The 24,449-nt window shown below is 33.6% G+C and overlaps 1 protein-coding gene across 4 annotated transcripts in view; it reads right to left on the reverse strand.

Annotated features, from left to right (window-relative positions):
• NBEA (neurobeachin) overlaps window positions 1-24,449 on the reverse strand; it is a 355,376-nt gene that overhangs the window by 83,392 nt on the left and 247,535 nt on the right. For all 4 annotated transcript variants that reach the window (XM_070942793.1, XM_070942796.1, XM_070942795.1 and 1 more), the window contains 2 exons: window positions 3,401-3,518; window positions 2,386-2,488 (listed from right to left, as the gene is read on the reverse strand). In XM_070942793.1, the coding sequence (XP_070798894.1) occupies window positions 2,386-2,488; window positions 3,401-3,518 (221 nt within the window). The remainder of the gene's footprint in view (window positions 1-2,385; window positions 2,489-3,400; window positions 3,519-24,449) is intronic.

A 24,449-nucleotide genomic window follows, 5' to 3' on the forward strand; every position in this document is an offset into this window, starting at 1 on the left:
AATATAGCTTCAGTGTCTGACAGACCTTTGCCTAATCTGAGCCTAATACCTAAGGGTAGAGATTTGTAGCTGAATTTTAACCCAGAATGGTTCAAAAGTAACTCTGTACAAACAGGATCTCAGGTGGTATATCTGCCTGAGTTGATGTAATGTGATACTACCCACTAGGCCAGATGTGCAATCAGTCACAGTGATGAATTCAAGAACATTCCCAAACATATTCAATAACAGGTTAAGAATTACTCAGTGGACACCATCTCTTTCTTTTCAGGATTGAGCTTCAATTGATTGGCTCTCATTCAAATTATTACCCTCCTCAAACTTTAAATTAAGTTTAAGATAAAAATGAAAAATATTGCTACATGTCATCTGAACACTGAAGACAGTTCAGCCCAAATCTAGAAATAAGTTCTACAGTTAGCATATGGTTGTTAAAGAGCATAGAGAATAAATAAAAACACTGACAAACTTCATGAAACAACTGCAGTGGAAAACAATTGTTTTCTTTGAATGGGAAAAAACAGCCTCTTTGACAGTAAGCCTCATCACCAGATTATGAGTATTTTTAGACTCAGTGCTTGAAGATCTTAAAAGTTGTGTCAGAGAACAGAGCTTTTGAGGAAGGAGAAAAAGGAAAGAGAAAGGAGATAGCAAACTGCTATCAAAAGAAACTGCTGCTGGACTTCAAAGAGGCCTAGTTGTGACATTGCTCACTTCCCTAGCAGGGAACTGAGATGTTCCATCAAAGAATAATGCCAGATGGAAAGAAAAGGAGCTGTCCAAAAAAGAGAGGGCTGCCTATACTACCTCAGCTGAAACTAGTATTCCAGACTTCCCTTTTGAGGAAAAAAAAGTAAAAGGACATAGACTGCTCCCTTTAAGATGACTTATCTTTTTAATTGGACATTTTGTTTTAATTTAATAATTTGACAGACTGAAGCTTCAGAGGAGATTGCATTTCTTTTGAATACATTTGTGTTCCTGAGAGCTTAAAAGAGGCAAGTATGAATAAATTGAATAAATAAACAAAACTCCCTACTCTTTTGATGTGTCCAGCATTTGTAACTGCTTGTTTGGCTTCCACCTCTTTGTATAAACTATTAGAATGTTTTTAAAAACTTTTATCAACTTTTGTACACCAAGCTATCATTATCAGTGGAATCCAAATTACTTTATATATATTTTTTAAAAAATAACAATTACATTTTATTCAAAAGAACTATATCACAAAAATAGTTAATTATATGCAACAACAGCTATTGTGTGTGGTAAGTAGGGTTGTTTTGTTTACAACATAGTATTAATCTACTTTTTTCTAGGCATAACTTGCTGTTAGGCAGTAACTAAATAGATTCATAGAAATATTATTATGTCAGAATGAAATAAATGATGCATGTATGTTCAGGTAATATTAGAAGGACACACCACTGTGGTATTTTTCTAAATCTGCCCAGCTTTGATCAACACTATTTTTTGAATATACTAACTTAAAGGTATATGTGGAACAATATCTTTATTAAAGAGTGAAAAGAGAATATATGTAACTCTGGGTTTAACTGTGGAGTTCTTGACGCTGTCTGAATTTATGCAATTTGCTTGTTTGCAGGCAACTCATTACCCAACTAGATAACATCATGATAAGAAAAGCACTAATGGGTCTGGAGGAAAACATTAAAACACTAATGAGACAAAATCGTATCTTATGAAAGTGTGGCCTTCAGAGAATCTTCCAGTAGAGTCTATCACTAAAGCATTTTTGACAGAAAATTATTATATAATTATATAAATATAATTATTTATATAATTCACTCTATATCACTAAATGCATGATTCATACAACTGGTTTAGACACAAGGAAGCCAACATTATTATTGATCTTTGTTTAGGAATATTCTAAATAAACTAAAAAATAGGAGACCAAATATGAATAAGGCCCTATTCCAGGGAAAAATAATGTCTAATAAGGGATTCTCTCCTACCTCTCTATCAATTTTTTGACAGAATTTTTCTGAGGCCAGGAAATTTTATTTTCAAAAAGTCCAAAAACAGTGATATTGGAAATTGGCTGGAGGAGCATTATGAGAGATGTTAAGAGCCTAAAAATCATAATACTTCCTCCCCAGCATTTCTGTTTAAATAGTTAGATTATAAATTGCTCTGAGTTTTTGAGTGTGTGCGTCTATAAATAATTATAAACAAATAAACATTCCTATTTAACAATCACAATGAAAAAGTTGTGAAAGGGAAGCTATCTGAGGGTGAAATCAAATCCACTTTAAACTAATATAAAGATAATTTACATAACAGACTTAATTGCACTTTTATGTATTGCTATCGCATTGCATTGCTCATATATTTCCAAACAGAAAATCAAATACTGAATACCTTGCTTGTGGTAAGCCATAGCTGGTTCCCACTCCAACACGGGGTAAGCTGTATACAACTTTTTTCACTGTTGCTTGATCAGGAAAATTAAACATTACAGAAGCTGCAGTACAAAGAGAATTGAAGGGTTAAAGAATTGCTGATATACAAAAAGAAGGTTTTATATGTCATCAAAATATGTCATCAAAAGCAAGCAAAAAAGCTAAGAATATAATTTGAGATATAATCCACTTACATTTTTATTCTAATTAAGATGCAAGGGATTTTCATATTTTGTGCATAGAGACATATATAGTTATTTCAAAGGTTCTGTAGGAAACTGATGCAAACAAAAGTCACACTATGCATGTTACCTATTAACAATGGAACTATTCAATGAAAAAAAAATCTCAAGTCCTTCTGATATAGGGCTGCATCAATGAAACAGTTTTAGGATCAAAATACTGCAGGCTAAATGAATTTGCTTCATATAATGGCAGGCCATTGATTTCAGTCATGTTTGAAGATTGGAATTTTCTTTCCAAAGATCTAATTTTGGAGTGGAAAACATTTATTCCTCTCAACCTCTACTAATATATTTATAATCCTTCCTTTCTCAACATTTAAGCTTTATCTGTAGATGAAGAAAAAAATCAAGCAAATTTCATGGAAGGTTGAAGAAAGCTTTCCTTAAATTAAGAGAAAAAATTAGATCTTTCTCCAATTCCTTCTTATTGTTTTTTCTAAAATATATAATTTTCAAGCTACTATATGGATAATATAGCATTGCATAATTGAAATATGATACATCCCACAGCACTTCTCTTTATTGCACCTTTGCTAGGCCTCTACTCCTACTCAGAAGTCAGTACTAATTATTCTTAAAGACCGTCCACAAATTACTTCCATATAGGAAATGTGAATATCCTAAAATAGTAACACCTAAACTAGAAGCACATTTTCAGTTCCAGTAGGTACTATTTTTAAATATTTTTAAAAAAATTCTTGCTTTATATTAAAGATATAATAAACATACTTCTGTTTGCCATGAATACTTCCAAGGCCGTATTCTGAAGAAGGTAACGTCTTGAGAAAACCGCTCGAATTTCACTGAACATCCATTTTCCATGAAGGCCTTCTGTATAAGCAAGGACCTTTACAATAAAAAGGATACATATTGATTGATGTTTTTGTGATCTTGTAATATAAACATTTTATTTTTGTAAGGAAATGGCATTGTGTGACAACCAGGTTTCACTGAACCATATGATAATTCAAATTCTCCATTTCCTGTATATTTCCTTCTGATTCTGATTCTTTCTAATTCTTCCTTCAATGTCTCAACTGTGTTTTTCCGTAATTAGTATTATTAAAACTATTACATGGATATTAGCAAAAGAAGTAACCCAGAGATAGGTGCAGTAGAGAAAGGTTAGTTGTGTCATCATAACCTTTTACTACCTTTACTTAGGTCTCTACTAAGTGGGCAAACAATTATATTATGTCAAAAAGACTAGCAACAAGGACTGGTAAGCATTCATGAAGTTTTTCAGCTGCATAGATGCAGCAGAAAGTATATATCCAAATAATACTTTACTTTAAACACCTGCTTTAACATCACCTTTGCTTGAGCATTAACTCATCTTTGATCATACTATTTGTTAAATAGATGGTAAAATAAAAATTAAGTGCCATATTTTTCGGAGTATAAGACACTCCGGACTATAAGATGCACTTAGCTTTTGGGGGGAGGAAAACAAGAAAAAAAATTCTGCCTCTGCCTCCCAGCATCCATCCGGTATTCATCTGGCCCATTTGGTGCAACCCGTTTGCCATGGCCCATTTGGCGCGGCCGCTCATTCGCCACCGCAGACCATTTGGCACAGCCTGTTTGCTGTGGCCTGTTTGCTATGGTCCATTCACTGGTGCGGCCTGTTCGGGTGCAACCCGTTTGGCTCCACCGCCACCTGTTCACCACAGCCCATTTGCCGTGGCCCATTTGGCGCTGCCACAGCAGCCCGTTCGCCACCACTGCTTATTCGCCACAACCGCCATGGCCTGTTCGCCACTACTGCAGCCCGTTCACCACAACTGCCACGGCCCATTCGTCACCGCCGCTGTGGCCCATTCTGGAACAGCTGATCGGTGCCACACCAACCCCCTCCTCCCGCTGCAATATTCGCTGTATAAGATGCACCGAAAATTTCACCCATTTTTGGGGAGAGGGGAAGTGTGTCTTATAGTCTGCAAAATACGGTACATTGCAGGAAATGTTTTCGTTCTTGCAAACAGTGAGATTCAAATGAAAACATCTGCTTGGGTAACTACTTAAAATAAGCATAGTCAATATTGCATAGCTATTTCTATAAAAAGTTCAAAAGCGAACCATGTTTAACTGTTTCTTAATTCACAATGGCAAAGGATTTTTTCCAGTGGACATTTCAATCTGCCCAACAATAATGCAAATGGACATGCACCGAACTAAGCCACTAGTGCAAAGATATGGCAATATGTCTAGGACTCTAGGTGCTTGTACGGAGAACATAGATAGTAGGGCATAGCTGGTAAAGATGTCACCCTTGGAGATCTATGTTTCCAATTCTTCCTGTAACAGTTCTTTTAATCATTTCAAAGCCCAACATTGGTTTCTGCATACTACCTGCTAGAAACAGGTAAGAGAGGAAAAATTACATTTAATCACTGTTTGATCTGCGTTCGGATAGTATCTACCAGACATTTTTCTCAGCCACACCCTTCAAGACAGTTCACAGAATGACCTGCTGGTTTTGCAAGGCTTGATCATTGGTAATATATTACTAATAAAACTTAAGCAGAACATAATGATATTTAATTCTATAGAAAATGATAAGTAAACAACTAACGAGGAGAATGGAAAGTAGATTCTTAAGAAAACCAGGCTGGCTAACCAGAACATAGCACAGGACTACTCCTTCAACTTTTGATTGCAGATCCAGTTGGAACTTCTATTATCATCAAATAACAGAATAAAATATTATCACTATTAGCCACTTTAAGTCTTTCAAGGGCTAGAATAATCTGCACATATGAATAAATATATTCTTAAATTGTATGGCTTTAAGATTGATAGTGCCATTTAAAATAAGTATCTCACTTTTGATAAAGAGGAAGCATCAGTCCTAACCATTGTTTTATTCATTTATTTATTATAATTTCTGACAATTGTGTGCTCTCAATGTTTTGATGTCTATATTTTATGTATCAGTAGCAACTTTTTTTTTAAAAAAATTTTTTTTGATTTATATGCCGCCCTTCTCCGGAGACTCAGGGCGGCTTACAATGCGTTAAGCAATAGCGTTCATACTTTTGTATATTTTATACAAAGTCAGCTTATTGCCCCCACAAACTGGGTCCTCATTTCACCTACCTTAGAAAGGATGGAAGGCTGAGTCAACCTTGAGCCTTGGAGAGATTCAAACCAGCAGTAATTGCAGGCAGCTGTGTTAATAACAGGGTGCTTAGACCACTGTACCATCAAGGCTTTGAAAGTTAAAGCCCCCCAAATAAAAAAAATGCTTTTTGATTTTAATTAAATTTGCGTGCACTGCTGTAAATTTATGAAATTACTGAAATCACTGAGCAGCCATCAATGAAATAAAACCAGAGATTATTTGGCATTTATGATCAGTTAAAGAGTCTTCCTTCCCTTCTGTCCAATTATTAGTCAGTATCAGTTTCATTGCTGATTTTCACTCCCTTGTGAGTATTTTCTGCTGTTGACAAATAAGAGTATTTTGTGGAAATGGCTAAAGAGGGATTTCTTATCTGATGTACACATCTTCAAATAAAGTGGGATTCACACACTCATGAGAAATGCTAAAACCAAGCTAAAAATAATCCTGATATCTAATCTTTAACTTTCTAACATCCAGCTGGATTGCTTTTTCAGCAATCTTTCAGAGAAAAATCCAACACATGCCAGATGACAATTGTAAACTAATCCCTTTCCTGCTTTTTATTTCTTTCTATGAATTGCAAAGCAAGGTCCAAGAGACAGCCTCTGATGCATCCCAAGTCCAGTACATGCCTTTCAAATCTAATCAAGAGGGTGTAAAAATGTATATAGAAAGATGAAAGTACCTTTGCCTTTGTAACATATGGCATAGTAAAAAAAAAAAAAAAAAAAAAAAAGCAGGAAAGGCTGAAAGAGATGTTCCATAGGGGAAGGTTAAGTTTGATGCTAATGCTTCTTTAAAATGGTGACAGTCTGGAGAAGTGAAGCCTTGCTGCGCTGCTTTAATTTCTCCCTGGAATAGCTCTCTCCCAACCTTCTGCAGCACATCAAAGTCTCTGGAGCTCAATTAAAATTGGATTATATTGAAATGCTCTATCTGAGGGACTACGGGCTCACTAACACTTTTCTTTCCGTAATACTCCAGATGACAGTTGGCCATCCCAATTTAAACAGTTGTCATAGAGACCACAAACTAAAGCAGCAGTAACTAACAATACAAAGGAAAGGTAAGTGCTTAGATTTCTATGAATGGAGGGCTTGGTTTTCAGCTGCACTAGATAGAGGCAAGCCATTAAACCCAGCCCGCATAAAAGGCTGTAATATGCCAAGCTGCTTGGTGGAAACAAGCAAAGGAAATGATTCCAGCAAGGAATTTCATTTGTATCTTGATAGACACCAATACCTGACAAGTGTTTTGCATGTGACCATTTTTACACTATGTAAAATATTCAGAATTAATAAACTCTCTTTATGGAGCAGTGCTAAAGCTAGTATAGAAGCTAGAATATATCAGCCACCAGTAAATTAAAAAAGTCAATAATTATTTTTTAATTATCAGCTTAATATGATTTCTATAATTACTGGAACTAGCATTTCAATAGGGATTATTATTTAACAAATAGAGGGAAAATTTGCATGGATATGAATGCATAAAATGGAAATGTCTTTGTAGACTTGCACGGAAATTGCAATACAACAATACCAAGACCATTTTAATAATTTTATTAATAATCTATGCATGAGAATTAAGAAGCTTTTATAGTAGCTTATTTTGTGATATTTGAGATTAGCCTATTCCTTAGACTCAGTTCAATTACTATTTCATTCAAATAAGACAATGCTGACGACATGCAATAATAATCAATGGAACTAATACATCTTATTCAGAAATTATAGACATTAAACTATGCCATATAAATGATCATTTCTGAATAGTAAATGCATCCTTTTGACTAATTTTGTACGGTCTCAAACCTTACAATAAAAAAAAAAATCTGTCTCTTTCCAAAAAAAGTAAAGTACCATTATGATGTCAGTTTAAACTTTTGGCAAGACACTTGTTAACGCAGTGTTCTGGGAATCATACCATATTTTCTGATAAATGGTATGTTTTTGAATCATAAAAAAATTTCAACTTTTTTTTAAAAAATTGGCTTATTGAGAACTCAAGGTTTTCCTTCCCTTGTTATTATGCTGATCACCATGGAAATGAACAGTGATTCCTAGTTTACTGTATGACTCTATTTTTCTTTATGGCTCTGATAAGCGTGTTCCATGCCTCTCATGGGGGAAGCTATGTTAGGTTTTTGAAACAGCAACAAGGCAAACAGCACAAAGTGCAGGCCAAAGGCGAAGGAAACAAAAATGTGTCACAAATTCTAAAAACTGCACAGATCAAAATTTGTCAAAACAAGAACTAGGTTTAAACCAACAAGAAAGGCCCCAGCAGCTTTATTTATTTATTTTATTTTAAGCCCAGCTGTAGAAAACACCATCTAATGAACCTGTCTGGGGCTGCTGTCCCCATCCTGTCAGGCATGTCAGGAAATGACAAGCACTGGGGACAGTCCGCCGCCAGTCATAGACAGGCCTGCCAGCTGGAGAGTTCAACCCCAATCTAATCACACTACCAGAAAATAACTTTCTATGCTTTCAACCTGAAAAGATGGGCTCAACGAAAAAAAGAAATAGTGTCAGGAGCTGAAACAATGCTATGCCATTTAATTACAAATTGTTCTCTGGTGAGAAATGTTAAAAGGAAGCATAGCTAAATATATTCCACACTATTCCAGAGTAATCAGATTTTCAGTTAAGATGATTGTAGATTTTTCTAAGATAATGATAAAGATTGACCAAAATAATAATAATAAAAAAATAATAAATAATAAAAAACAGCTTTCTAACAATCTGTTTCTTGATCTTTATTTTATTTTGAACTTTAATTCACTTTATTTATTCATCCATCAAATTTAGATACCACCTAGCTCATTCTCAGTGAGTTTCTGGATGCTTTACAGGTAAAAGCATAAAAATCATATAAAAATACAATACATCAATAAAATAGCAGCTAGATGAAAAAAAAGGATGAAAACATTAAAAGTTAAGAAGGTGGTGCTGGTGGGGGAGATCATCAAGGTGCTAAAACCTACCCCTCCCCGCAGAGTTGTATATCATCCTATGCCCCATGCAACGGACTCTCAAATTGTTGTTCATGGGATTTATAGTTCAATACATTTGGACATTGTTACAGATTAGAGCTGTTCTATTTAAAAAAAAAGAGTAATTAAAAAAAGAGTAATAAGTGGAAATTAATTTACTGACAATCAATGAAAATGTCATGAAAATTATTTGAAAAAAAATCTCAACAAAATAAATTGTAATTATTAAATTGCATTATGTATTCAAAGTATTTTATTTCATCTTGCTTTTACTTGGATTAAGGCTACAAACAGTATATGATAGACTATGCTACCTCCAGTGGTGGGCTGCTGCCGGTTCAGACTGGTTCGGAAGAACTGGTAGTTCCAACCAGTGGCTGGGCCTACCCACCCGCCCTGACGTATCATGTCCTATATAATCACCGGTTTTTCGATGTCGTGTGTGCGCTCACCTTTTCGGTTCTGGGCAAAATGGTTGTTACAGTATGTGATGCCCACTTCTGACTACCTCTAGTATATTTCCAGAAAGATAGCTTAAGGACAATTTAGAACAAAAAGAAAAAAAATGAGCCTGCATAATCTGCAGAATAACATATCCACATTTTAGTAGTAAACTGTAAACGCTTGATGTATGAACACTTGTCTAATCCCCCCAAAAACCAAGCATGGTTGCAGCTGGTTACTATTTGAATGATACTTGACAGCATCAAGAAATACTGCACTAGGGCTATAGGCTAAATGAGAGGAAGACAATGACAAAACACTCCCATAAACCTCATGGATGTGTTTATGAAAATCACCAAAATATAAAGTGAACTTGAATCTGTATTCACCTTTTATTACAAAATACAACCCAAACTACACTCCTAATGTTTTATGATGATAATTATACTATACACAAGCATGAAGCAGTCCTTACAAATGCTCCAATGTAATTAAGGAATTATATTTCAATATTTTTGATCCTGCCCTATCAAATACTGAGGCAGATTCACTATAATGCCCAACTTTAGCTTTGTGTAAGCATGTACATGATTTAGGCATCTAGCTTTAAACAAGTTTGTTGAGACCAAACAGATGCAATCAGTGATTGGGTTTCCCAGGTTCCTCCCCCCCCCCCAAGACAATATGAGGAAAAGGAATGCAGAACTGATCCTTAAGGGAATATTTAACACAATCTTTCACACTATTATTCCTAAATGAATTTATTCTTTTTCCATGCTGCTAAGGGCCATGCTAATGGGAGGAGGGGACTAGGCTATGCTATTGTTATGTATGCTTTTTTTTCCCCAAAGAAGACATTATCACAGCTTGGAGGGGGTAGTGCTAATTAAATATTCAGGTATTTTTCACCTTGGTATGTACTGCTATAATAGTCACAATTTAAAAATGTCTATTCCTTTCCACAAGTGAAATAGGGTTTGAACATTTGAACATTTGAAAATTGTTCATATTACAATACTGCTGAAATATATGGCCTGCAAAAAGTCTTGACATTCATTATATTGTAGCATTATAGTTTCTATGTAATGACTGCGCAGAATTTTTCAGTCCAATATGGAAACCCTATATTACAGTGAGAATATTAGCAGAATTCAAAGTGTGTTATCATTCATTAGAAGAAGAATCATGTTATGTGTGTCTTCTTCAGAAAAACAAATGGCTAACATCATTCCCCATTTCCAATGATGTTCTTGGAGAATGAAGGGCCTTTGAAACAATGTATTTGCTAAAGAATTGCTGAAATTTCCATAAATCTTAAAATACAACAAACTACTATAGATATTTTCTTATATTGAAAGTACAGCTTGGGTACTCTAGAACAGGGTTTCTGAAACTGCAAGGTGTCCCTCCACAGGAGAGGTCCAGAATCCAAGGGAGATATGAAGAACCTGTTAGTTATCATGTTACATTAAATCTACCTGTCCCAAAATTTAATTGCATTGTTTTCACTGTTCATGTCATTTTGTTGTTTGGATTTTTAAGGGAGGTTTGTACATTAAGATTAAGAAGGCATCATGCAAAAAGTTGAAACCTCTGCTCTAGAAAAAGAAGAATAATTAAGAGAAATCCTGCCTGACTAATATTATAGAGTTATTTCAGAATGTTAGTAAGCAGTTATTCTTTTAGACAATATAGCAGGGGTGAAATGCTCCCGGTTCGGACTGGGTCGCCCGATCCGGTAGCGATGGCGGTGGGTGGTTTGGAGAACCGGTAGCAAAAATCCCTGTCCCCCAGCCATGCCCAGCTGAGCCACGCAATCATCAGAGGCTTTTTAAAAAAAAACTTTTAAAAGCATTTTTTTTCTTTGGCTGAAAAAATGCTTTTAAAAGTAAAAAAAAAGCCTCTGATGATTGCGCGGCTCAGCTAGGACCGTCGGAGCCTTTTAAAAGCATTTTTTCTACAATCTCTTTGGCCAAAGAGATTGTAAAAAAAATGCTTTTAAAAGGCTCCGACGATCCCAGCTGAGTTGCCTAATTGGCAGAGGCTTTTTTTTCTTTTAAAAGAAAAAAAAATGCGTTTAAAAGAAAACAAAAGCCTCTGACAATCAGGCAACTCAGCTGGGATCGTCAGAGTCTTTTAAAAACATTATATTATATATGGGATTCTCCAAATGTGATAAATCTCTCTATATGTATGTTCAAAAAGGGTTCAATTGAATCAATTTATTTATTTATTATATTTATATTTTACCTTTCATCCAATAGCTCAAGAGGCATACATGACATTCCTGGTGGAATAGGATTGAATGGAGGGTGCAACAGCGACTGAACTAGAGTGATCCACTGAGCTTCCATAGTTGGGGAGAATTGTGGATTTCAATCTGTGATTCCGAAGTCCTAGTCTAACTTTATAACATTGACTCTCAGTAATTTCCTCTGAGAAATGTACGGTAGAAGACAGATATGGCATTTTTGTTCTGAGCCAAACATCTATGTCCTAGTCATTTTAATGAAATTAAATACATATAGAATTTCTCCTTCCACATAATTGAAAACTTTGGATGCAATTATTATAGTTTATTTTTCACAGTATTGAAACATGATATTTTTTATCACAAATGCTTAGAAATTTGGTGGCAGCAATTGTATAATATTCATTTATAATAATTTCAATTAGTGCTGACAAAGCATAAAGTCATATTTTTGGTTTTGAATTCCTGTCACCTCTAGTTACAAGACTTACAGACCAGTCAAATGACACCTGGAAAAATTATTAATAATGTCCAATGTTTATGTTCTTGCTTTAAGGAAATAAAGCAAAGATACATTTGCAGAAAATAATTTCTAGGTTGGGATTGTTGTTTTTTGGTTATTAGGGCATTTAGGGTACAATAAAAAATTGTATTGATAATGAAATCTCACATATTTAGACTTTAGTAAGGCTTTTTACATTGAATAGATAATTTACAACTATCCAGATATTTTCAAATATAACCATAAGGAATGTGCATGGACTTATTCAAAACATGGACAGTACCAAATTGCCTGTTTATTAGCCAATTTGGAATATTTGTTTCTTCTTTCTTACCAAAAATCTTACCTCTAAATGCCAATTCCTTGGCTCAAGAACTAAAGGTATGCAGAGGCAAAACATCTAGACTGGAAAGATGTTATTTGACTGACAAAATATGGAATCATGCTGCTTATCTACTAGAAAGTCCATCAGTAAGAAAGATTAGATAATATTTAAATAAATAAGCATTATAGATTCAGTTTATAAGGATAAAATACTCCAGATCACTCTTAATCATACATCTTAAGATCTTCAGCAATTGAAATAATCATAAACTCTTAACAAAGTATGATGAAATTTTTGCTGCTGACAAATGGTTTACAACTAATTTAGAAAATTCCATTCACACACTTTGAAATTTCCATTTCTGAGATTCAAAGCTATAAACAACAAGCAAAGAAGCAATTTGAAAAAAAAAGTTCTATTAGTTTACAGCAGAAAAATTATTATTGCTGCATCTTATTAAAGATAACGTATTTTTACAGGCAACAGCCTCCTTTTATAACTAATTTAAAAGTGAGAATTAAGAATAGAGGAAAGAAAATGAAGAAGTACAAAATATCTTGAGGCACAAAACATAAGCCATTTCAGAAACTTTCTGGATAAATGAGAAACATTTCTATTCCAAAATTACTAATGATATCTGTCAAAAGTTGTAAAATAAATGAATGTGATTGAAAAATTGACTATTGGTTGGTGAATATGTAACATTGAAATAACATCTTTATAGGTAAATATGTACATATCATAATATAAAATGAAGTGTGGGAATGTATTTCATCAAAAATTGTAGAGTGTCTAGGCATATGACTACAGTCAAGCTCTCTCAAGCAATTTTTGCTCAAACAACCTCTGAAAATAACAGCAGTAATCAAGTTGGGTAATGGAAAGAGGAATTTTGTAAAAAAGGCCATAGTGACCTGAAGGTACATGATACAGCTGCTTTGTTGAAACTAAGGTCAATGGGAAATTGCTAGGAGGATTTAAGATTTATAGGTGTGATTTGTAAATGCAGCACTAATATATTTGACACAGACAGTATACATGAGATGTTGTGGGCCACTGACAAATTTAGAAAGCTTTTTCACACTATTTTAGAACTTCTCTACCAAGATCACTGTGCTCATTTAGGACAATACTGGTTCTGTCATGGATCATAGTCCAACATAGAATGAAACATACACTAAAACCAATAAGGTTAAGAAATGCTTTACTGATTCTTGGACTCTAGTTTTTACTTGTTTGATCTATATCCACCTTCCTCTTGGATTGCAGGGATTGTATGGTCTGCCCTATCTGAACTTTGATAGATTTGACCCAATGAAAATAGCCCTCAGTATTCTTTCACCTCCAATTAATAATAAAACTCAGTTGTGTAAAACAAAATGGAAACAATAAGGAATTAAAGGAATTTTTAAAAAGTACAATAATTTGTATTTATTTTATATATTATTTTTCAAAGATAAATGATGTGCATAGAATAACCAACATAAAGTATCATAATATCATTGATCTATCATGTCCAAACTTCTAATGTTTTGTCGTTAGCTTACATATTGCTATCTAACAGTGGCATTATTCAATTCATTTCATTCATCTAGAAGCAAAGAAAGCTCTGACCTGCTGACCTCAATTTTCACTTAAAGAAACAAATTTCTTTTTGCAAACAAATTCAATTTATCTCCTGTCAACCTTTAGCCTTGGTTTAAAATATTAACTTTTCCCCATTATAGAAGCAATCAGGTTTCTACTGCACAAATTTAGCATTAATCTCTACTTAATAATCTGTTGCAAAATTTACTCTCATTTTATTTAACAATTACTATACAATATTCGAACTTAGAAGCATTTCAGTAACCTATGTTCCTTGCAAAAATATAAATCTCATTTTGAAGATGTAACTTTATTTTTATGTCTTTCTAATAAAAAGCTCTTTTCAGCCACGTGACAACAATTCATACAATAATCCATAATCTGTACAACTAGCAGTCCAATCTTATAGAGTATTCTTAAAAGTAATCCCTGGTGAATTCACAACAAGGCTTAATCCCAGATAAATCAACAGAAGGCTGCAACTTCTCCATGTACAATATAAAATATTAAATGTTTCAGTACATTCATACATTTTAGCCAATAGATTTATAGAGCCTTTGTTCCTGCATCAAAGTAAATACAGGATATAGGAGATTGACAAGTTTCAGGACATTGTTTTTCCTCCTCTAAAGCCTTTATCGAAAATTTAGCATGTTTGCCTTTTTAAAGGAAAAAAAACCCGTTTCCTCAAAATAATCATCTGGTGGTAACTGACTATGAAATCTCTGATAATGGACGTTGGAATGTCTTCTATAATTTTGTTTTATTTCAAGGAACCTTGAATTCAGTTGTAGTTCACTGAAAATAAAATCTTCTAAATTGGATTTGAAGATCATTGCCAAGTTAAACTCCACAGTTAAACAATACTAGTAAATACTTAGCTTTATACTTTCTAACAATAGTTAATTTTTTATTTACTTCATGTAGGAATCTAGATGTTTGTTTTCATATATTAGATCCTTGAACCAATAGACAAATTAATAGAAATAAAAAAGCTAAAGTGCTCTGCGACTTTAGAATTTGGACACACAGTGGCCATGTAACATTCCAGACAATATAACAATTATAGATAAGACATACAAAAAAGTATGGATAGTAGATATGGCAGTACCTTGAGATAGCAAAATTTAAAAGAAATAAGTAGAGAAAATAAAAAATGCAAAGACCTGCAATAGAAGTAGAGTGATGATGGCAAAAGAAAGCCCAGATAATACCAATAGTAGTAGGCTCCTTGGACACAATCCCAAAGTATCTGGAGCACCACTTAAATACTGTTGGCATTGACAAAATCACCATCAGTCAATTCCAAAAGGCAGCTGTATGTGGGACAGTTTACATCCTGCAATGATACCTTCAACACCATCAAACTATATGTGCTTATTCCAAATCCTTGGGAAGACTCAATAGGTTGATAAATACATCAAATCCAGTCTAAATACCTGGCCGACTATGCAATGAACCATAATAACAACCTTTATGGAATAATAAGCTTTATTAATTGTAATATAATAATCTTTATTATGTATAGCATACTAATAAGCTTTATGGAAAATCAGAAACTGAAATCAAAGTATTGACAAACATTGTGAGAACTTTTAGCACAGACACAGCAATAGAATTTTGCCTAGAGATATGTGCTATAGTGGCTGTTGTAAACCAGCCAGAGTCATTTAGGTCAGATAAACAGTGTAGAAAAGAAAGAAAGAAAGAGAGAGAGAGAGAGAGAAGGGGGGGAAGGAAAGGAAAGGAAAGGAAAGGAAAGGAAAGGAAAGGAAAGGAAAGGAAAGGAAAGGAAAAGGAAAGGAAAGGATTTTAATAAATTTCAGTAAATGAAATGCTGAATGGCCAAACCATCAAAAGCCATCAGGATGAAGTCTACAAGTATCTGAAAAATTTAGAGTTGGGTAACATCAAGCATAGTAAGTTAAAAATGTGATTAGTAAAAAATATATTCAAGGTGTCAGAACACTAAAAGAAAAAGAAAAATGTTGGACACAAGTTGAACTGGATAGTTTAGACCGAAAAATAAGAAAACCGATGACTATTTACTATGCATTACATCCTCATAGTGAAATTGATAGATTATACCTGTCCTGCAGAAATGAAGACAGAGGTTTACTTCAGGTCAAATGAAAAATCAAAGAAAAAAAGTATGCATTGGCTGATTATATAACAGACAGCCAAGAACAAGCAAGTCAAAATCGGAACAAAGTGAATATTGAAATAATGTAATAAAAACACAAACAAAATGCTGGCAAAGAATACATCAATTTCTACAAAAGATTAAGGGGAAAATAGATAAGGATAAAACCTGGCAATGGCTTACAACTGGAACATTAAAAAAAACAACCCTGAAGTCTTGATTGGTTTTGGAAGAGCTGCTAATCAAAGCCAGAACTGAAAAATCATCAAATGATTCAAAGTGCAAATTGTCCAAAGAAGCAAAATAAACAACAGATCATGTAAGAAGATTGCACAAATTGATTATAAATGACATAATACAGTCACCAAAATGATTAACTGGAAGATCTGTAAAAATTATCAAATACTAATAATGAAAAATTGATTGGAACATAAAATTGAAAAAGTAGTCAAAATGAGTAGATTAAAATATTTTGGGATTTCCAAAAATAGACTGATAAGTCTTGGCTCATAACACACCAGATATAACTGTGGTTGAAAAGAAGAAAGTGTGGATAATTGTGGTGGAAACACTACTAGGGGATAGTATAATAGAAGACAAAAAATTGAAGAAGATCACAAATTTTCAAGATCTGAAAATCAAAGTTGAAAGATTATGGCATAAATTGTCCATGGTGCTACCAGCTATTAACATATTGGATGCCATACCAAAAAAAATTGGATGACACTTAAAAAATCTTTGCCTTGACAAAATTTCCATCACTCAATTGTAAAAAGTCACACTGTTTAGATCTGCACAAATATTACATTGATACACCACAATATCCTGAGTTCTTGGGAAGAATGTAAAGCATATGAAGGCCAACACCAGCCAAAGAACTGGTAATTGTGACTTCACATTATTGTGAACAGATAATTATTAAACAACAACATCTACCTTTTCCAAGTCCTTGGGAAGGGAACATCTGGCTGACTGTGTGAACAATCACTATTATGATCATCATATATGCCACCTGACTCTCAATAACTCTGTATTATTTACAAATTTGGAGACAGTTCTTTCCAATTCTTCCCAGGAATGGAAGGAGTTGAATCTGTGATCTTCTACTTTGGTGAGTACAGTTGATGCTTATGTCTTTACCTACATTACTTACAATTCCTCAAGGGGCTATTTAATATCATGGTTATTAACCTGAAAACAGATTAATACTATTGTTCTTCAATTTTTTCAAATATGATTAGCAATACTATTCTAAAACTAATGAATATTGAATTCAGGAGCTCCTCATTAAGCAGTGACTGTCATGGACTTTGGAACAACATTTACAACAATCTAGCAAAAGCACATTTTTTCCATTTTTTGGAAAATACAAGTAGAGGACTTTCATACAATAGCCTATTTACAACAAAGAGCAAATCTACAAATAGCTTTATGAGGATGATAGAGAGAGGATTGATAGAAACTGAGTGGTGTCTAAAAACTGTCCTGTCAGTTTTATGCTCCCTTTTGCCAGATGCATTAAAATGCAGCTCTGGGCAATTTTTTTTTTTGTCTGAAATTTCAAGAACAGAGTACAAAAGAGCTGATGAGCAATGAATGCTTCACCCTTCCTCAATTAATCTTGTCTTTCTACCTTTGCTTTTGCTTTCCCTCTACATGAAGGTAATAATGACACCCTCATCCATTATCCTTTTATCCCTGTTATTCTCGTGAAATTGCTTAATAATATGTTACAGATTCGTCTTCACTCACATAATTCTTCCTGTCATTTGCAGTATATCATCCTACAAACATACAGCCCACTTTCACTGGCCGTTCTTTGAAGATTATTGTCAGTGACATCTTGAGGATGCGTTTGGAATCTGGAGCATCATTTCCGTCGCGATGGGGAATTACACTGACTTATCTGTCATTGCCAAAAGCACAACAAGCAATTCAGTGTTAATGCAAAGGTAACACAGGTTTTTATCATGCCGCCAGAACAAGAGCTCTTGCGAATTTATGCTAATATGGCCCTTTTACAGTTTAATAACCTCCTCCCCTAGTGGAAAAAAGTATTGCCTAAGTGTGTGTGTCTCTCTGTGTGTGTTTGTTTGTTTGTTTCACACAGATATTGGTTGTTTGATAATCTGTGTCATAGCATGGTAGATAATTCATGGATGAGCCTCTTGTAATTATTTATGGCAAATCTTTTTATAAATGCTAATCTCTTATAACAGATTGCTAATTCTATTAGATGTGGGGAAGTGATAAAGAACAACTAGCTTGTATCTCTTGTACCTAAATTTTTTGCTACAGTTAAGGAGAAGTAATTGCACAAATTCAGTTTTTCTCTCTAAAATAAGCAGGATATACTCTACACATTTTTTCCTCATCTGTCTTTTTTTCCTCAACATACAGCTACTACCAGTTTCTCCATACTATAAGCCAGCAGTTTGCCGAGGTCCAGGGTGGCATTCCAGAGGGACCACGACTATCCAGCATGCATGCCAAATCTGACAGCACATGACAAGCTGGTCGGCATGCAGTAATTTGACTAATTATACTGGATTAGAGCATATTAATGCAAGCTGTTTTCTACAAAGTTAATGACCTGCTGACTGGGTTCTGCAAGGCCCCACTAGGTCTACAGACAGATAAAAAACAAAACCTTGCTTTCTAAGCCCTCGTCATTTCACATCAGCAAATGACTATATCAAGCTACTGAGCAGCAAAATGCAAGTGACATTTTGTCTGCTACATACTCATGTATCCTCCCCTAACTTTCCACCTCAAGGGATTCTTTGATGTAGAATTAAAATCTGTTTTTCATAGGCTTGATAAACACTGTCCAGAAGCAGGAAGAAACTTCTTTCTAAAATTTTGTTTCCAATTAAACAAACACAGAAGTATTTTGAATATAGACAGAAAATAACTAGAGGCCAGTATCTGTGTGATTAGTCTTGATCTATACTTTTCATTTACACAATAATCATAAAACACAGTATGAATCTGCTATCTATGTATATTATTTAACAAAGAAATGGCCTTTTCAATTATAATATCGGTTTGTTTCTTATTGTTCTTTTTTAATGTATTACCTCTAACTGCGATTTTTCTTGGCTTTTGTAGACTATTGAAAATTTTGTAATATACTAAACAGCACAAAAATATAAGTTATAACCACTGTATGTTATAACCACACTGTTGGAGTTCTTGCTAGAAACTGAAAGAAATGAACATTTAATTTTGGGATTTGACTATCAGAACTGTTTATATAGAAATATTATATATTATTGTTGATTTTAAAATAAGAGATCAATGAATTTTATATCTATATCCGTACTGAAGAAACTTGGAGTTTATTCTTCTTTCTTCTCCCTTTATCTTTTTCTTTTGCATCCCTGATTTTGCTTCTCTTTTCTCTAACCTCTCTTTTTTTTTTTGCTTTCTTTGTATTTTATCCTTTTCTGAAATTTATTTAAAGGAAAAAAAGCGCTAAGAGTGTTCATGTTGTCAGTCCTTCAAAGTAGGCCAAGTTAAAAAAAAAACCTTCAACCCCACCATAATAAATATTAGAACTCCACTTTGTGATATAGGCTAAAATAACAGAATTTTGTCCTCTTCTCTTCCTCTTATGCTAAAGAGAGAAGTTTCGTTCACTTTTTTGCAGTTTTCCTTTCCATATAAGCATACATCAAATACTATATTACTATAAATGCATTTTAATATAAATACTCTTAAAACAGTTTTAAAATCTATAGTATAATTGCTTTTAAAGACTTTTCAAAGTTGTGTAATATTTAGTTCTACAGAGAAAAATTGTACAAAAAAAATATTGTTTTTGATATTAATTACTCTGCATTTGTATATTTTTAATAAATGCTTCATAAAAAGATGCAACCAAGTATTTATACTATCCCAGGCACATTAATCATACTGATTAGAAGGAAAAATGGAAAATTAAAATTACCTTTGCATTCCATATTTATTAAATAATACGAAAGAAAAGAAAAATGTTTCCCCTTTTTCTAACTTAGAAAATTAAAAAAAATATCTTTTCAAGGCTAAAGAAGAAAATTTACTGGTAACATACATAAGGGATGGGCCCTAGTAATACTGGTAATCCTTGACTTACGACCAAAATTTCTGTTGTTAAGTGAGAATTTGTTAAGTGCTCCTTTTTACGACATTTCTCACTATAATTGTTAAGTGAATCATTGCTGTTGATAAGTTAGTAACCTGAAAGTGGCTTCCCCTTGATTTTGCTTGTCAGAAGGTTGCAAAAGGTGATCACATGACGTGGGACACTGCAACGGTCAAACGTATGAACCAATTGCCAAGCATTTGAATTTTGATCACATGATCATGGGGATGCTGCAAAGATTATAACTGTGAAAAATTGTCATAAGTCACTTTTTTCAGTGCCATAGTAACTTTGAATGGTCACTAAATGAACTGTTGTAAGTCGAAGACTACCTGTAATGAATCAGATAATTGATATCAGTTGATGATATGGCATTCAAAAACAATGTTCTCCAAAAACAATAACTAAATCTAAAATTTAAAGTGATTAAGGGTATTTCTGTTGATTTCTGTTGAAAACCTTGCAACCTTAACTTTTTGCTATTGACATTCAATGTACAGTTCTATTTTTCATTGCCCACTTACTCAAAATTAAAAACCATTCCATAACCAAAGGAGAAATTCACCATTGCCTTATTCAACATACTATCCTTACTGTATAAAATACTCGAAGTCTGACAAGTTAAAAAGCAGTCACATCAAACTATATTGCTAAAAGGCAAATCGTATGAGAAATACTGAAATCCGGGATAAAAAAAAATGGTTTATCAGAAAGATTCATTTTGGAGAAGTTTGTATCTTAGTTATAGAATATGTATTTCACTTCCCCAGCATTCTAGATTCCTGGCATCTTCAATTAAAACAGACATAAAGGATGTGTATCTTACAAGCCTGCCCTTATTCCCAGGTTTGCCTCTCTTCCAGAATGAGAAAAACACTGATCAAAGAGAAGTAGCTGTCCTATTTGTGAATTTTAAAAAATAGCTTCCAGTGGCATTCTAATACTTTATTGTCTATGTGTATACATTTTAGGCAGAGATATTGCTGGGGAGAAGCTAACCTTTCCTTTCATGAAACTGCGATTCTCACTGAAAAATACTGATGGGTCATATTGCACCATGCAAATATAAGGATGTATTTACAGTATTTATTTATTACAACTGATATGCAGCTTAATCTAAACAGAACTGTCAACTGCTTATCAAATAGTACAAACAATAGGATAAAAACAGCAACATAGAGATTATAACATAAACCAGACAATACTACTAATAATAACAACAAATCTTCCTAATCATCATTGCACCAAGGAATGATAATCTCATTGATTGTCAATAAGCTATTGCAAGGTGAAAACCCCATTTTACTAGTCCCAAACAATTTCAGAAATAGCCAGGTCTTAATAACTTTTCTAAATGCCAACAAAGTTGGGATGGAGTTTGCAAGGCCCAGTGAGTTGACCAACTTAGTTTCCATCCTTGCCTACTTATGGCTGTTTCCCAATTTACTACCTCTATATAATTTCTTAATTATTTCAATTTCTTCATCTCCTAGGCCAAAATAAATTACCCACTCTGAATATAGAACAAGTAGCAAGCAATGTCAAAATTTTGCCTCAGGCCTAGGAGAATTTTGCTTGTTTAAACAGACAATATTCAAGTAGATGAAGAAGTAGTCTGACAAGGCAGCCTGTGTTCTAATGTTCAAGCTATCAATGAATTATGGAAAACAATGGGATTCATATTTGGCTAATTATACAAAATTACACAATGGAACTTATGTCTGGATAATTATTCAAAATAAATGATGGTCATTTATCAGTGCCCAAAGAAGTCAAACCATCTCTTTCTGTAGTGATTTCCAGGAAAAATGCAACAAGCACCTGCTATCAGTGGATAATTTTTTACAAAAATTATAATATACATGCTCCATCCTATTTAGTCTATAAAGCATTCTTAATGTTTATTTATTTATCTTTTGTTTTTGTCATATTTAATATAACTTTGGGAGGCACTTTGCAAGTGATATTACTGAAGTTAGTAATATTAGTCGGAAATTTGAGCCATGGGAAATAAGTAACAGACATAAGCAATAGCATATAAGTAGATAAGTGGGCATTCCTTACGTCCAGTTGAATTAAATTAAAACTCCGGATTTCCTGTTTATCTCCTCTACACTCTCTAAGTGTCTTCCAATGAATTTCCTATCCTAATAACCAAAATATTAGGACAAAATGAAAATTAGAGGCATATTTCTCCAGAGTTTGACTATCCTAGATGCACCTTCTGTAATAGAGGTAAGTGTTCTTAAGAATGGATAGAGGTTCTGGAATTGCAGACTCAGAAATTACTTTAGTTTATATTACTAATGTTAAGGGAAATGCATTTATTTAAGGTTGCTATAATACAAAAGCAAGTAGAAAGATATTCAGGGCAATTTTGACATTGTTCCTTTTAAAAGATTTCTTTTCCTTTAATAGCAGAGATGGGAATTTATTACTTACAATATGAAACTGCTGGATGAGGTCATTTGATGGAAAGAGTATGGTATCATCAATATGTAATGATGCCCAAGTATATATCTCCACCCCAAGCTGAACAAGTGATGCTCTTATAGATTCCGACTGTGAGTACCTTGGAGGCTGAGGGTCTGGATAGGGAGGAACTGATTTAACCTCAACCTCGGTGAGGTGGAGTGTCTTTGGATTTTTGGCCCCTCCAGGGTCTGGTGATACCTTTGACTCTGGATGGAGCTGCATTTTCTCTGACTGAGCTAGTGCTCAATTTGGGGATCCTCCTGAATTCATAGCTCCTGGTCGGGGAGCAGGTAGAAGCCATGCCCAAGGGGTAGACTATAATGTTGTAATTCTTACTATACAAATTTATAATTTTATCAATAACTATTAGTCATTTTTACTATATATTCATTATCAGCATCTCTATCTTTAATCTGCTGGGAAGAAGGGAGAAAGGCTAACTGTTTTGTTTTGCAATACCTTTATTGACACAATTGTACCAAACTGTTAAAATCTGGTAAAACTCATATTTATAACACAAAAATATGCAGGGCTCAGAATAACAAGGGAAACAAACATTGGGTAATAAATAGGAACTCCTTTTTTCAAGTAAACAAAAGGTAAAAGTAAATTGATATGAAATATGTTAAGACTGCTTTTCTGGATGTACCCTTACATTCCATTTAATTGCAGTGGGACTTATTAATGTCTGGGTTCAAGACTGCAATTTTGCTTTTATTCCTAGAGCAGACTTTGGTTCTTCAGGTCAAGGAAGGGTGAGGTAGGGCAACAAAGCTTGTCTTGCTAGTACTCATGCATAAATAAAGGCCTTAGTTTTCTAGGCTGTCAATCCAGATCTAAATTATTCCTATTTCTGTCTCTTTTTCACACACATAAAGCATTAAAAAAAAGGAATGCCAATGCTAGAAATGAGGTGTGTGTGTGGGGGGACCCTAAAATTAATGAAAAAAAACTATAAATGTTATCTATTTCCACAGAAGAAGTTATAGGATCTATTTTAATATCTATTTACTTGTCTTTAAAAGTATATTGAACATAAGATATTCAAGGATAATTATTAGTAGCATAGAATATTGATAGCAATTCTACAAATTGCATAATTCTTCCTATTTCTTTTTCAGAATATTCCTTTAATAATATTCTGATTATACATACTATATATGTTAAGAACTATTTGTTATTCCAATGACAATGATGGAACTTCAATCATATATTTTTTTTAAAAAAATGTTAGGGATACTACGGGTAGAAAGAGAATATTACACAAACTAACTAAAGATTGATTTTGCATGCATTGTTGCTATGAGATGGACATGAAAAAACATTAATTTAAATAAATATGCCTTCCAAAAATATATTCAATTATTTTAAAACATATATTGGATCACCCTATATAAACATAAATAAGCCAAATTCAAAATTCATATTGATAGATTTAATAATAAGTACCATACAACATCTTTATGACATTGTCAACACTGCAGTATCTAGTGGTAATTCTCAATTTTCACAAGAATGGATAACTTTCGGCATTACAATTCTTGCTGAATTACAAATCTACCCTATTGGCTAGAACTGCAGCTTGTTCAAATTCAGCAGCACTTGAAGTCTACCCATTTCTACTATAATGTCCTGTCAATATTTTTTAACTATACAATTACTTAGCACTGTGCTACATGGGTATCAATTCACATAGTAATAGTTAGTTAGTTAGTTAGTTAGTTAGTTTATTATATTTGTATACCGCCCTTCTCCCAGAGGACTCAGGGCGGTGAACAGCCTTGATAAAAACAATGTACA

The sequence above is a fragment of the Pituophis catenifer genome, unplaced genomic scaffold, assembly GCF_029215685.1.
Source record: "Pituophis catenifer annectens isolate HBS135680 unplaced genomic scaffold, rPitCat1.0.hap2 SCAF_4, whole genome shotgun sequence".
NCBI lineage: Eukaryota > Metazoa > Chordata > Lepidosauria > Squamata > Colubridae > Pituophis > Pituophis catenifer.